Raw genomic sequence first — 15,505 nt, 5'->3', positions numbered from 1 at the left:
TTTAGAGTTCGATTCTTGCGTTCTGCAACACCATTAGATTGTGGTGAATATGGAGCAGTTGTTTGATGAATTATACCACTTGCGTTGCATAACTCCTCAAACGGGGCTACATATTCGCCTCCTCTATCGCTTCGAATCATTTTGATTTTACAACCAAGTTGATTCTCAACTTCGTTCTTATAATTTTTGAACGCCTCTATTGCTTCATCTTTGCTTCTTAAAAGATAAATGTAGCAATATCTTGTGCAATCATCTATGAAAGTGATAAAGTACTTTTTACCACCTCTAGTTTGCAACATCTTTAAATCACATACATCCGTGTGAATTAATTCAAGGGGTTTTGTGCTTCGTTCAACCGAGTGAAACGGCAACTTAGTCATTTTTGCTTCAAGACAAATTTCACATTTATCTTGGATATCCAATTCATTAGCCTTTAGTAAATCTAAATTTACTAATCTTTTAATGGCTTTTGAATTTACATGTCCCAATCTACAATGCCACAAATTTGAAGACTCAATCAAATAAGAGGAAGTAGATGCTTTATTCTTATTGGCCAATGGCTTCGCAACACTTCGAGTTGCTACACTAAGCTTGAAAAGCCCATCGGTTACATAACCTTTTCCGATGGATTTTCCAAACTTATACAAGACAAACCTATCGGACTCAAATACAAGTTTAAACCCTTTATTAACTAGTATTGATCCTGACACTAGGTTCTTGCGGATGTCCGGGACATGCAGCACATCCTTCAAAGTGATAGTTAGGCCAGACGTCATCATGAGAATCACGTTGCCAACGCCGAGGACTTCGGACGATGCTTGATTCCCCATGTTGATCTTCCTCCCTTCAACAGCAGTGTAGGAGGCAAACTTGCTCCTGTCGGAGCAAACATGAGCAGTAGCGCCGGTGTCGATGTACCAGCCTCCCTTGTTATCAACAAGGTTAACCTCTTCAGTGACCACTGCAATGAGGTCGTTCTCATCCCAGTCCTTGAACTCCTTCTCAACGACGTGGGCTGCCGGCTTCTTCTTCTTACTGCGGCAGTCTTTGGCAAAGTGGCCCGGTTTGCCACATTTGTAGCAGTCGCCTTCAAACTTCCTTGAAGGCTGCTTTCCCTTCCCTTTGTCATTTGGACGGTTTGGGCGAGGGCGTTTGTTGGAGGGACCGCCCCGCTCCAACAGGTTGGCTTTGGCTTCATTTGGGGTGAAGCCCTTAGCCTTTTGATCACTTTTGCGCACGTCGGCCTCAATGCGCAACTTCACGATCAAGTCTTCAAGGGTCATCTGCTTTCGCTTGTGCTTGAGATAACTCTTGAAGTCCTTCCAACTTGGAGGGAGCTTGTCAATGATCGTGCACCTTAGGAATTTATCGGGCAAGGTCATCCCTTCAGCCACTAATGAGTGGATGATCATTTGGAGCTCTTGGACTTGCTCCATGACGGGTCGAGAGTCGACCATTTTGTAGTCCATAAACTTGGATGCTACAACTTGTTCCGTCCCTGCAGCATTATCTATGCTATACTTCTTTTCTAGGTTTTCCCACATTTGTTTAGATGTGGTTACATTGGAGTATACATTGTACAAACTATCATCTAAAGCACTTAGAATGAAATTTTTACAAAGGTAATCTCCTTTCCTCCAAGCTTCATAATCTGCCATGACTTCGAGCCTAGTCTCTTGGTCGCTTGGTGTGGGCGGCTCGTTCTCCGTGAGGAAGTTGGCGACGCCCAATGTTGTCAAGTAGAACAACATCTTCTGGTACCACCGCTTGAAGTCAGATCCTCCAAACTTTGGTGGCTTCTCGGCAGGTGGCATCATTCTTGGTGCCAAAGGTGCCGCAGTTGGTCCTTGGAAGGAACCAATTCCGTTGCCCCCGAAGGAGCCAACAACTTGGTTGGGCATAGAGCCCCCACCATTCATGTTGGGCATAGAGCCCGCCATGGTCGTACCAGCCCCGAAGGGACTAGCACCCGCATGAGACCCGAAGGCCCCAGCATTCGTGTTGATCCCGAAAGATCCAACACTAGTATTGAGCCCGAAGGCACCAACACTCGATCCATTAAAGGATCCGAAGGAACCACTAAAAGTGGAACCAACCGAACCACCAAAGGTGGAACCAGTGGACGCCCCGAAGGGGTTGTCCCAAACCCAAGGGACGGTGGATGAAGCGGCTGGGAAGCCAGGAGTTGGCATCATCGAGGGAATCGATGAAGTGTTGACCGGTCCAGTGGTCGCCATGGTGGAGGGAATGGCGGCGGTGGCGTTGGCAGCAGCAGTGTTGGATTCCGTCGACATCTCCAGCAAAAGGTGTTAATGTTTCGGAAGTTTTAGTTCAGTTTAGAAGTTCAAATTCCTTCAAAGGCAAGCTATCTCGTCTTGCGATTGTTGGTTTCTGGGATTACAAGATAACAAAACCGGGCGTAATACAACCCAAAAGAAGGAATACAAAAAGAACTGAAGTTACAACGAAAATGAAACGACTAAACCAGTATGCTATGACAGCCGAGTCGAGGAGGCCTCTTCCCGCAAGACGAGATACGCCCCGGTAGTGCTCTCGGTTTGGCGTGTCGTCCCCAAAGGTAAAACGGCTACGTCTCTTCTGATGCAGCACCGCAATCAGCAGAGCTCCGGCGAACGGGATGAAGGAGAGGGCAGAGCTTCGACAGAAAGACAATGCAGGGAGAGGGAGAGAGCTTATGCAGAGAATGCTTTTTGAATTGTGTAGTGATGCATGGAATGGCTGGCCTATTTATAGGCTCAGTCCACTGCAGGGGGTCAACAGCCATGATGGCTGTCATCATGGCAATTCGTAACCGACGTCGGTTACAGACGTGTGGCAGGAGTGTGCCATCCGTGTGTGGAGCGTGTGGATTTCTCACGTGGCAACCGTGACTGTGCCTCGCTTGACGACGTGTCAAGCCACTTGGATTGCTGACTCGGTTGCCAAGATCCAAGATCCAAGTCCAAGTCCAAGTCCAAGATCGAGTCCAAGATCGGGATCGGGCCCGGGCCCGAGGCACGCGGCCCGCGAGCGCGAGCGCGAGCACGAGCACGAGCACCACGAGCACGGGCACGGGCTCGGTCTCGGGCGGGCGGGCGGCGGCGGCGCGCGCGTGTGCGCGTGTGTGGGCTCTTTCACCCATCTTGGTCCACTATAATTATTAAGTAACATAAAGTCACTTAATTTATACACATTAAAAGATGTGCTAATCCTCCAATGTGGGATAATTAACACTAGTTAATTATTCCCTAAGCTCCAACTCCAAGCTTTAATAAAAGCTAATTATGCCCAACTTTAATCCACTATTTCTCACTCACCGGAAATCGGATTTGAGAAAGTGAATATACTACATTTACCTATGTAAAATGTAGATCGACGCTATGTCATTTAATTTCACAAAATTAAATGTCTCGTCACATTTATTATTTGGTCAAAATCCATTGACCGGGCATATTTAATCCATGATTTTTACAAATGTTACGTAGCTGTTTTATCTGTTCACTCACAGATATACTCTCACTTTGTGTCTGTTTGTTTGCTGAGGTTAAGAGGTGAAGTTTATTCTATGGTGGATTCTTGAAGATTCGGAGCAGAAAAGAATCATTTTTTTTTTATTTCTCACACATTTATAATACAAAAAAGTTAAATCTTTTTTTGTCCCAGAATTCTGTTAGGAAAAAAAATTGAATCTTTTGCAGCATTTGCAATTCTCTACAAAGGTTAGACCTTTCCCTCTCTTTCTCTCTCTCTCTCTCTTTCCAATCACTATATATGTTGGGGTGCATGCTGAGTTCTTGAATTGGCTGAGCTTAGTTGAGGAAATAGGATTTATGATTTTGTTGTGAATAATGTGTTTACTGTTAGGATCCCAAATGCTAAGAATTTGATTAGATTGCTATTTGCAGCAGCATTTTAAGTATTGGGGCTTTGATAAGCTTTGGAGCTACTGCACATTTGTCCTTTCTCCATTGTTTAAATGATTAATTTATGACTCAATATTATAATAATGTCTTGTTGGTGAATAATTGCACATGTATATATTCACATGACTTTTTTCATTCTGTGGATGGGGATTTGAGGTGTGAGAATATTGATCTGTTTCTTTTGTTTGTTTCTGATCTAGTGTCAGTGAATGGCTGTCTCTAAAAGTGGCTTAACTTTGTGGTTTTGAATTTGGATTTTGGAAGGTGTTTGGAGGGAGAGAAGTAGAGAATGATGAAGAACTCGGTGTCGGAGCAGAGCTTCTACATAGAGAGTGAGGATGATGAGGAGGAGGTGGAGGTGTCTGGGAGAGCTGATGGTGAGGAAGCTGGGAACGGTTCTGATTCGTCGAATTACTGCAGTGATAACGATGATGATGATGATGATGATGATGATGATGATGATGATGATGGGAATCGGGAGCAGAGCAAGCCCAATTCCCTCAATCCTTCTTGGCCTCAAAGTTACAGGTTGCTTTCCATCTTTGTGTTTGTCTGTGTATGTTTGTGCAATCAGAGAGAGAGAGAGTGTTGGTGTTAGACTTTGTTGGTGCTGGATTCTGTTGTTGGATTTTGAGATTCTAGAGTTCACCAGCATGTTACTTTTCAGCTTGGGAGAGAGGTTCATATTGATGCTGGATTTTGTTGTTGGATTCTTAGCATTTCTTGAATCCTCTTTTAGTTCTGATTATGTTCTTGGATTTTGAGCATTTCTAGAGTTCAACAGCACTTATGAGAGAGAGGGAGAGAGACTTATGTTGATGCTAATTTTGTTGTTAGATTCTTATCATTTCTTACATTCTCTTTTGGTGCTAAATTCTGTTTTTGGATTTTGAGCATTTCTAGAGTTCACCACCACTCATTCAGTAGAGAGAGATGTCTATGATGATGCTTGATTTTGTTGTTAGATTCGTAGAATTTCTTGAATTCTCTGTTGGTTCTGAACTTCGTTTTTGTAGTTTGAGCATTTCTACGGCTCACCAGCACTTTTGAGAGAGAGAGACTCCTGTTGATGCTGGTTTTTGTTGTTGGATTCAAAGCATTCTTTCAATTCTATGTTTGTGCTGAATCCTGCTGTTAGATTCTGAGCATGTAGTTGTTTTTTCTAGTCAGTTCGAGTAATTTCACACGATTAAGAACTTCTACGATGAACTCGAGCCTTTCCCAAGTAGCTCATCGAGTGACAGTTAGAAAACTTGTATGCTAATTTATGAAATTCTGTCCTAAACCGATGTTTGAATGTTGAGACGGGCTATGTTTATGGCGTTCGACAGTGGTTACCTAAAACGGATTTTTGAAAGTCCCGTTTTTTTACTTAAATCTGCTGTATGAAATTGTCACAGGCAATCCATTGATCTATACAGCAGCGTCCCATCTCCAAGTCTCAACTTTCTAGGGACGCCCTCATTATCTCGTTTAGGCAGCTCATTCCTCTCATCATCCCTTACAAGGAGACACACTCCCGAGATATTACCTACTCTCAGCAAGCCTCTTATACCCGAGGCTGAGAAGAGTAAAGACGAAGCTCACACTCTCTCCTTCCACCTATCCCATCGAGGAAGTCTAGTTTGAAGAAAATAACACCTGATGGTAAACCAGCAGTCTCACACGAGCTCCCGATTGCTCGCCACAGCTCATATGGCCAAGCTGTGCTAAATGGTAAGTGCCTGCCTGTTAAAACGAACTTTTTGAGTCGATGACATGTATAGAGACCTTATTCTTCGATTTCAGGCATGAATGTGCTGTGTGGAGTCGGAATCCTTTCGACTCCTTATGCTGTCAGAGAAGGAGGCTGGCTCGGGCTTTCCATATTATTGATCTTTGCTGTACTTTCTTACTACACCGGAATCCTCCTCCGCCTCTGTTTGGACAGTAAACCGGGGCTTGAGACATATCCCGACATTGGCCAGGCTGCATTCGGCACCATAGGCCGTGTTGCCATATCCGTAAGTGTTACTTCAGAATCAAACTTGTTTAAGAGAAAACGGTGAATGTTCGTTTTAGGCATTGATCTCCGTTCTGTCTCGTTTTGCAGATAGTTTTGTACGTGGAATTATACGTAAGTACTTCTAACAGCGACTCTTGACTTTATTTTGTTCGTGCAACCAACCGTAGTTATCGTTTGCAGGCTTGCTGCGTCGAATACATTATTCTGGAGAGCGATAACTTGTCGTTGTTATTTCCAAACGCACATCTAAACCTGGGAATCATCCAATTGGACTCTCACCATCTTTTTGCTGTGGCGGCCACCTTGGCCGTCCTTCCAACCGTGTGGCTACGAGATATGAGCATCCTCAGTTACATCTCCGGTGAGCACCGTCGTTTAGTGCTGTCAACGCGCGTTATCTTAACTATCTGACCATATTTTGTTCGACATTATCAGCTGGTGGAGTCATTGCATCGATCTTAGTAGTCGCGTGCTTGTTTTGGGTCGGGTTAGTGGACGAAGTGGGATTCCAGACGAAAGGGACGGTTCTGAACCTCTCTTCTCTGCCCGTTGCTATTGGTCTCTACGGGTATTGCTACTCAGGGCACGCTGTTTTTCCCAATATTTATACATCAATGGACAAACCGAGCCAGTACCCTTCCGTTCTCCTCACGAGGTACGTAGAATTTTGATTCGTTCCTTAAACCACCGAACCTTTGAGACGGCCTCTAAATGCTCAATTTTAGCTGTCTGTTTTGTACGATTCTGTCACTAATGTCTGAAACTCGCGACTAAATGGTGGCTGCAGCTTTGCAATCTGCACCGTGATGTATGGTGCGGTTGCTGTGCTCGGATACATGATGTTTGGCGAATCGACACAATCACAGTTCACTCTCAACATGCCTCAGGACTTGCTTGCGTCTAAAATCGCTGTGTGGACTACGGTATGTCGGATTCTCTTCTCGTTGCTTCATATAATAGATAAAGACATCGTTTCCATCTCATATTTTGCTTCGTTTGCTTCTTTAAGCTCTTATTTTACATGTTCTTTTGCAGGTGGTCAATCCATTTACAAAATATCCTTTTCACAAATCATCGATTCAATCATGTTCTAAACCTCTAGACGTTTGTAGACGATTAGATTTCAGGTCGAACATTAGGAGTTTTATCGATGTAGGACTAGAACGATAAGTTATCCATCAACCAGAGACCTAAAGAAAAAGAAACCATCGAATAATCGAACATTTTCTTCCTTAACTTCGAACACGTATGCATTAACCATGTCTCCCGTGGCGATGAGTCTGGAAGAGCTGATCCCGTCTAGCCACTCCAAGTCGTATATGTATTCAATCCTCATTCGTACAGCATTGGTTGCATCCACGTTGATTGTAGGCCTCAGCATCCCCTTCTTCGGTAAGTTACCCTTACTCGTTATTTCTTATTCGATTCAGTCCATTCGTGTTACACATCCATATGAGAGTCTGTGGTTCCATCAAAATTACGAAAATGCCATTGGGACCGGACAGTCTTACACGAGTTTTTGTGCCACACAGGTCTCGTGATGGCATTGATCGGTTCTCTACTCACCATGCTAGTAGTAAGCATTCTTTTCCTTCCCACCTCGACGTTTACTCTCGTATAATTTTCCATTCCACAACGCGATTTCACTTTCCGCAGACGTTGATTCTTCCGTGCGCGTGCTACTTGAGCATCTTGAAGGGGAAGGTCTCCGTGTTTCAAGTAAGGCCGATTTCTCACACGAGTATGATTTTTTCTCTGCTCTTTTCGAACTTGATGGCATCTTTTTTTTTCGTGTTTGCTGCTTCGTTTTACAGGGATCGATGTGCATAGTGGTGATCGGAGTAGGCGTGGTTTCGTCGGCGTTCGGAACCTATTCAGCCCTCTCCCAGATTGTCCAGAATCTGAGCTCATGAATGTTTTGCAGTGTGTTTGTTTCTCACACATCATATTCATATCCTCAATTTCTTCAGCATTCTCTCTACCGAACACAGTTGTGTTAGGAATTGTTAGTTAGTTAGTTATTAGTGTGTGATTTTTCATGAATTTTGACATTTTTTGTTGCCTTTTGCTGTTAAATCCCATGCTTTTAGAAATTTGCTTCTAAGAAAATGTATCACAATTTCCATATTGGTCATTCATCAAAAGTGTATCACCTTTTTATCCCTAACTCTACTTATATATAGTGAATTTATTTCTCTATTTAATTATTCAAATCCGTGCCAAACTTTTAGGACCTATTTGATAAGTTGGTAATGCTTAGATATAGATATTTATACAACTATTTTCAAATGTTTGATAGTTAACCTATTATGTAAGTCTGTGTTATCTTCTATGGCCCACCCAAGGCCACAGTTTTTTCCTCAAACTACAATGATATGTATATCACAAATTTAGTCGGATAACATTTCTGCCTCATTTATTGTCTACCAAACAACAACGAAAAAACATTTATTTAAGCTTATCTTGACACGAAGCCCACATTTCTTATCTTACTTTACAAATCTTCTTATATCCCATCTTTTTATCAAATGAACCCTTACAGTGATATAGTCATACTCCCAAACTCGAAAAAATAGACCAATTATTTTGCTAAAAAGGAAAATAATTCATTTTAGATTGACCAGAAAAAATACAAGTAAACTTATGATGAGATAGATTGAGTAATATTTAAATAATTTTTCTGAGCATCTCTTCTAATTAATTAATTTTGTGATATTTCTTATTAAGATTATTTGTAATAGAGTATATATCAAATTTACAGAATACATATATCTAAAAATCAAAATAGATAAAGATACAAAAGATATTTATTCATAAAATTATGAAATTTGAGTTGAAGAATTTGGTACATTTCCCAACAAACTAAAAATACGAAGAAAAATCAATGAAGAAAAGTCGAAAAACAAACAAATTCAATTCCATAAAATTCCTGATTCTCTTCGTCAAAGCAATTCAGCTCAGAGCTTCTTCGCATTCAATTCCAAACCACACGCATTCAAAATCAAGCATTCGATCACTGATTCACTAATTCAGTCTAATGAAAATCTCGCCGTCAGTTAAAACCCACTATTTGAGAATTCCGCCGTACTGTTTCGTTGATTCGAGCAGAAAATTCAATTACTCCAATGGCGGCGCAAACTCCGTTTCTCGGAGCTGCAGTTTTCATCAAATGAAAGGCCGGAGATTGGCAATAAGCTGTAATTCTAATGAAAGCAGACCGATTTCTCAACAGGAGCTCGAGATTTCGCCGCTTTCGATGGAATTGGTGCCCATTTCCAGCGAATCCCATTTCGATCGCGTCATCGCCGAGGCTCAACATCTCGATGAATCCGTCGTCATTCTATGGTCTCTCTCTCCTTTACATATATTTATTTCTGAATTGAAGGATGTTTTTCCCCCTTTTATTTAGCTGAATTTCTCAGTGAAAAAGATTGTACTTTTATTTTCTGTTTCCCCCCTTTTGATTGCTAGTTTTCAAGAATTATTTAGGTGAAGTGCATATTTTATTCATTAAATACCTTATTTTGTAGCTTATGTGAACATGGTTTCGATCATTTGGGTAAATAGGAATATGAATGTGTTTATTCCAAAGATTACATTGGAAAATAATGCTTGAGCATGTTATTCTCATATCTTCATTATGATGCATTTGATCACAAGAAAGAGAAGTGATGCTATAAGCTTCTTGTCGTTTCAATGCGCGGTTAGATGTAGCCGTGGGTGGCTATACTAGTTTGGAGATTGGAGTTTGGTGGGAATGAATTGGTTTTAGTGATGTGTTTTTGTCCAAGGTGTGGTGGGCTGAGGTAGTAAGGCAAGTTCTTGGTTGCGATTTGCATAGGAAGAGGAACCAATGTGGATGCTCGTAAACACACTTTTTAGTTATCTATCGTGGTAGTTAATCATTCCCGGCTCTTCCTCAATGGAAAATAGATATAAGGCGAACTTCTTATATATTCTTGTTTTAGCCATACTGCCAATTTCTTTGGCCTCATTCCCTTTAGTTTAAGGGCCCCAACCATCATCTGATCTCATTGTCAGAAGCCACGAGAATGGGAGAGTAGAGAAAGAAAAGAAGAAGAAGATAAGAGGGACAAAAAAGGGGAATTCGAAAAGTTATCAAGAAAACGAATCTTGAGGTATTTGATATCCGATTAGTCGGTTCAGTAGCACACGGATGTCCTTTGTTAGAACAAGAAATATTTCCATGAGTTCTTGAAATGGTTATAACTAGAATTTGACATCTTTTGTTGCATCGCCTATGTTAGTTTTTGCACATAAACAGCTTCTTGTTTTGATCTATTTATGCATTGTTTAGGCTGAGAATATGAAGTATTTCGATATGTAGGATGGCGAGCTGGTGCAGGAAGTGCATCTTTTTGAAACCAAAACTCGAAAAACTAGCAGCCGATTATCATCCAAGGTGTGCATCCACCATTTCTCTTGCTTTATAATGCCATAATGAAGTCTGAATTCCTTTTCTTTGTCATCACCAACTGATGCAGAGTAAGATTCTACTCAGTTGATGTCAACAGTGTTCCACATAAGCTTGTTGTTCGTGCTGAAGTCACCGTAAGTTCATCTATTTCCCCAACATACTTCACCGAATCCTCACTCACTGACGCTCTTTTTTTGTTTCCTTCGTCTCTCTGATTTGCAAAACACACGCAGAAGATGCCCACGATACAGGTAAAGCCCGTTCTTTTAAAGGCGAAATGCCCGTTTTTTTTTGGGTTCTCAGATCTTGTGTTGGTTTTGCAGCTATGGAGAGATGGCAAGAAGCAGGCAGAGGTGATAGGAGGCCATCATAAAGCTTATTTGGTAGTAAACGAGGTTCGAGAAATTATAGAAAATGAAATTAGTTAGTAAAAGAAAAATTGGAGATTATTGACAGATTCACCGGTGGCATAGAGATCCGACGAAGTCTGCCACCAAATTCGATGATGGACTCTATACCGATAGAATTTTTAAAAAAATTACCGATGGATTTTTCCATCACGATAAATCCCGATTTTTTGTAGTGCCATTTCTTTTTGTATAATCTTGAATTAGTTGTATTTAGTTTGGCTCAATCCAATTCAATACAACTTCTAAAATTATGTGTCATTACATCTTAATTGGAACGGATGAAGTATTATTTACTATAGTGTTAGGACTTAGGATTAGAAATAAGAGTTGTAAAACAAGAAGAAAAAAAGAAAACTACCAATCAACAAATATAATTTTAAACTTGACAGTATTTATTGGTAGCATTCTCCACAATTCATTCACAATGTTCATTGATAATTTTTTTAAGAAATGATTTTAGAATCATCAAATTGTTCAGATATTTTGTGTAAATAATTGTATGATAACTTGAAGATAATGACACTATGTTAGCTCTAAACTTAATACATAGTGTGTCTCTATTGACACTATATAGGCTCTAATCTTATTATACATGTCTTTATTTCATCTCGTATTTCACTCTATCGTACACACAACATGCACTGATGAAATAAAATACGAGACGAACACGCATGTCGGCGCGAAGATTTATTACTGTACACACATGGAAACCTACAAGAGAAATAAACAGGGCTCCCTAAAATTCTAATCTACAAACTAAATGAAATTGAATAATGAAAGAATATGTAATCAAATGTTGCCAACCATATTGCTATACACAGCTAGAGAGTAGGAAGCTTCGACAAGCCACGGAGTGATCCCTGCACGCAACGATCACCACCACCTTCGCTTCCTCTTCTTCTTGCTCTCTTCCTCCGGCAGTTCTACAGACGAAACATGGATGGCGTTAAGAATGAAAGCTCGTTCATAGACGCCTTTCAACGACAATGGTAACAAAAACAAGTAAAATAATTACCTCCTAATGGATATATCGAGTTGTAGTGGACCTCGGCCCAGAAGCTCAAGAATAAAGCTGCATTGACGATAGAGGATACAACGGAAAACGAGTAACGGATACATAACTTGAAAACGAAATGAAGATGTGAAGAGAGCTTACTTCTATCAGACTTCAGTTCAGTCTGTGGAAGGATCTCGATGTAGCATGTATCCTTGCATGATGTAACGACGAACAATTTGATCCCGAACTGCCAAAATACGACAAGTTCATATATAGCTATACAGCAGGAACTTTGTAACAGACGTAGAAACAAAAACCATTACCCAATCTGCAGCACCCTGCAACGTGAGGTGATCGCCCCATTCCCCGTTCCTAAAATCGATGAAAATTTATCAGACGAGTGGCAGAAAAAGATAGAGTGGAGTATGGTAGTTCAGAAGGGTTCTCTACTTGCTCATTTTCTTTATGTAATCACCATAAGCCATCGGGACAAAATTTTCGTACAAGTCTCGTCGTAACTTCAGCTGCAAGATTGCACATAATAAGAAACGAGCGTTTAAAGTAAATTTGGTTTCAAGGGAAAGAACTCCCAGTCCGGTTGGATTGGTAAACGAACCTGATTGACCACTTGTTCTCTCACGAACTTGTGATGATCTGAGGCCCGGTATAGTTGATCAGACAACGAACGGAACTGCACAAGAATATGACTCAATTAATTCTTCTACATGATACGAACTCGATATGATGGCAAATACATACGAGAAGGCAAGAACATGCTAAAAACAACCGACCTGACAGTTTCCATCTCCCAAAATTTTGAGTTCAACCAAATCATACAATTTCAATCTGATGCGAACAACAAAAAATGCACGAGTTAGGAACCGTAGCACACGAGAGTGATTCACTGTACAGATTGTGAAAAGCAATCGTTTCAAGAAATTATTTTGCTTAAGCATGATACGTATTGACTCAAGCTAGAGATCGAGAAGCACAAGATAACGTTGAAATAGTAAAAGATAGAAACTAAATACAAAATTACACAGCCACAAAAGCCTTTGATGGTCTGATGTAGCTTCATCAACCGAGGGTATTTCGCCGTTGATTTTAGGAACATGCTGAAATGGAAATAAGCACAAAGAGAGACTTAAAGTCAATGCGTCGTCCCTTCAAAGACTCTGCCAGTAGCCGAAGAGGAAATTAGGCTAGCTTACAGGAATAGGAACAAGCTGATTCAGCCTTTTCCCCAATTCACCATCAATAGCCGAATCATTTTCAATCTCCGGTAGCGTCTCCAGCCACTCTGCCATCAGTTAAGTAAGTTTTAACAACAAATAAAACGAGGTAGAGAAGAAAGCTCATTTGAAGACGCATTTCAGCAACGATGGTAACAAAAACGAGGAAACTATTTACCTCCTAATGGATATATCGAGTTGTAGTGAACCTCAGCCCAGAAGCTCAAGAATATAGCTGCATTGATGACAAAGGATACGACAGGAAACGAGTAAAGGAAACGTTACTTGAAATTGTTGGGGTGGATTCGAAACAAGATGTTATAAAACATAAGACGTGATGAGAGATTACTTCTATCAGACTTCTGTTCAGTCTGTGGAAGGATCTCGATGTAGCATGTATCCCTGTATGATGTAACGACGAAATTTTGATGCCAAGCTGCCAAAATATGACACGTTTATGTATAGCTATAGAACAAGCACTTTGTAACAGGCGTAGAAACAAAACCATTACCCAATCTGCAGCAGCTTGCAACGTCAGGTGATCACCCCATTCCCCGTTCCTAAAATCGATGAAAATTTATTAGACGAGTGGCAAAAAAAGATAGGTGAAGTATGGTAGGTCAGAAGGGTGCTCTACTTGCTCATTTTCTTTATGTAATCACCATAAGGCATCGGGACAAAATTTTCGTACAAGTCTCGTCGTAACTTCAGCTGAGAGATTGCAGATAATAAGAAACGGGCGTTTAAAGTAAATACGGTTCAAGAGAAAGAACACCTAGTCCGATTGGATCGGTATATGAACCTGGTTGACCACTTGTTCTCTCACAAATTTGTGATGATCTGATGCCCGATATATTTGATCAGAACAACAAAAAATGCACGAGTTAGGAACCGTAGCACACGAGAGTGATTCACTGCACAGATTCTGAAAAGCAATGGCTTCAAGTTTACGTTGAATAGTAAAAGATATACACTAAATACTAAAAATACACAGCGATAAGGAACTTTGGAGACGAAACCTGTTCAAAAGCCTTTGATGGTCTGATGTAGCTTCATCAACGGAGGGTATCTCGCCGTTGATTTTAGGAACATGCTGCAATGGAAATAAGCACAAAGAAAGACTAAAGGTCAATGCTTCGTTCCTTCGAACACTCTGCCAGTATAAAAGAGGAAATTAGCCAGCTTACAGGAATAGGAACCAGCTGATTCAGCCTTTTCCCCATTTCACCATCAATAACCAAATAAAAGGCTGAACCAGCTGATTCAACCTTTTCCCTACCAGAGCTGAAGGGCCAATTCTGAGCGAGAATCGAATCATTTTGATGTTGTTCTTCTCGAGAAGACACAGATCCCAGATCATTTGCAGCATCGAGCCTTATGAACTCATCCTGAAGAGCTTGAGTGATTGCCTTATCGTTCTCCACTACGGATTCTGCTGTATTGCAGAACTCCTCCTTCAATGTATACGTTGCTGAATTGTCCTCCACATAGCACGTCACAGCTGGTGGCGAGTGATTTTTTGCTAACGAGCAAACGTCGAAGAGGTGGTGAAGCCCCCAACGTACTACATCAGGATCTGGATCACACACCATCCCCATATAGTTTTGCTGAAGTTTGGCAAAAGATCTTTCCTAAAACGAGTATATTTCGTAGATTGATGAGTAACGACCGGCTGAAAATAGTCAATATGAATCAAATTTACAAAGAATCGACAAACGAAAAGAAATAGCTATTCACTTCACATGAACCAGATATTATCCTTTCTAAACTGTCATCTAGGTTATGAATGCATCCTTTCTAATAACAAAACATTATGACCTCTCATTGATTCGTAAACTCTTTCCTATTCGGGCTTGCCTAAAGCCTCCACATGTCCTACTCAAACTCACATTATGGATAACTAAACAGACAAGCAACTTTGTCCACATCCAAAGCCCGAATGGCAAAAAGCACATCTACGAAAACAAAGATACCACGAGTTTAAGTTTACTATTCGAGTGATGCTCACACCTTAACATGTATAAACAGATCCAAGGCCTTGCACATATGAATTCATAGAAAAAGAATGTTCTAGAACACCTAGTCACAGGCGAAACCATAATCAACAAACAGGCATTACAATACATTAGGATTAATAAGCACCAATTCACTATCATAGATGGCAAAAATCAAAATATCATATCATCCAACCTCAACAACAGTAAGTCTCAACAACAATAAGTATAACCATCATCTTTAACTCAATAAACCATTCCTCGATTCAATCGACCGCGTAATACAGAACTCTTTACAAGTTATAAATCAAATGCTTTGAGGAATGGAGATATATCAAAAGCCATTAACGGTCATTTCTTATCACCATATATCAAAAGCCATTAATGGTTATTTCTTATCACCATATATCAAAAGCCATATATCACACCATTAATGATAATTTCTTATCAAATAACAGAGGATATCACATAACATTATGTAGCTCAATAATTACCTTATTTCATTT

At 40.6% G+C, this 15,505-nt stretch overlaps 2 protein-coding genes, 1 long non-coding RNA gene and 1 pseudogene across 3 annotated transcripts; 2 read left to right on the top strand and 2 right to left on the bottom strand.

Moving 5' to 3' along the window:
• The first annotated feature begins 3,822 nt into the window (after positions 1–3,822).
• On the top strand, positions 3,823–8,141 carry LOC121763434 (annotated as a pseudogene).
• Positions 8,142–8,794: 653 nt separating this feature from the next.
• On the top strand, positions 8,795–11,034 carry LOC121763575 (thioredoxin-like 3-2, chloroplastic). The gene is made up of 5 exons (XM_042159621.1): positions 8,795–9,273; positions 10,277–10,351; positions 10,434–10,500; positions 10,600–10,617; positions 10,690–11,034. Exons 1-5 carry the CDS (start codon positions 8,966–8,968, stop codon positions 10,792–10,794), a joined length of 573 nt encoding a protein of 190 aa, XP_042015555.1. The 5' UTR covers positions 8,795–8,965; the 3' UTR covers positions 10,795–11,034.
• A 366-nt stretch (positions 11,035–11,400) lies between these two features.
• LOC121764792 (OVARIAN TUMOR DOMAIN-containing deubiquitinating enzyme 9-like) lies at positions 11,401–14,629 on the bottom strand. The gene is made up of 9 exons (XM_042160816.1): positions 14,285–14,629; positions 14,025–14,098; positions 12,565–12,619; positions 12,390–12,464; positions 12,224–12,297; positions 12,097–12,145; positions 11,933–12,020; positions 11,792–11,848; positions 11,401–11,699 (listed from the first exon to the last, which is right to left on the bottom strand). The coding sequence occupies exons 1-9, from the start codon at positions 14,372–14,374 to the stop codon at positions 11,650–11,652; spliced, it is 612 nt and encodes a 203-aa protein (XP_042016750.1). The 5' UTR covers positions 14,375–14,629; the 3' UTR covers positions 11,401–11,649.
• LOC121764793 lies at positions 12,777–13,923 on the bottom strand. The gene is made up of 7 exons (XR_006042624.1): positions 13,808–13,923; positions 13,643–13,716; positions 13,517–13,565; positions 13,355–13,441; positions 13,184–13,240; positions 12,985–13,073; positions 12,777–12,888 (listed from the first exon to the last, which is right to left on the bottom strand). It is a non-coding gene; the product is annotated as an uncharacterized LOC121764793 (long non-coding RNA).
• Positions 14,630–15,505: the final 876 nt, after the last annotated feature.

Source organism: Salvia splendens, chromosome 14, assembly GCF_004379255.2.
Source record: "Salvia splendens isolate huo1 chromosome 14, SspV2, whole genome shotgun sequence".
NCBI classification, from domain to species: domain Eukaryota; kingdom Viridiplantae; phylum Streptophyta; class Magnoliopsida; order Lamiales; family Lamiaceae; genus Salvia; species Salvia splendens.
Note: the sequence above shows the minus strand (reverse complement) of the source record. Positions and strands in the feature narration are given on the sequence as shown.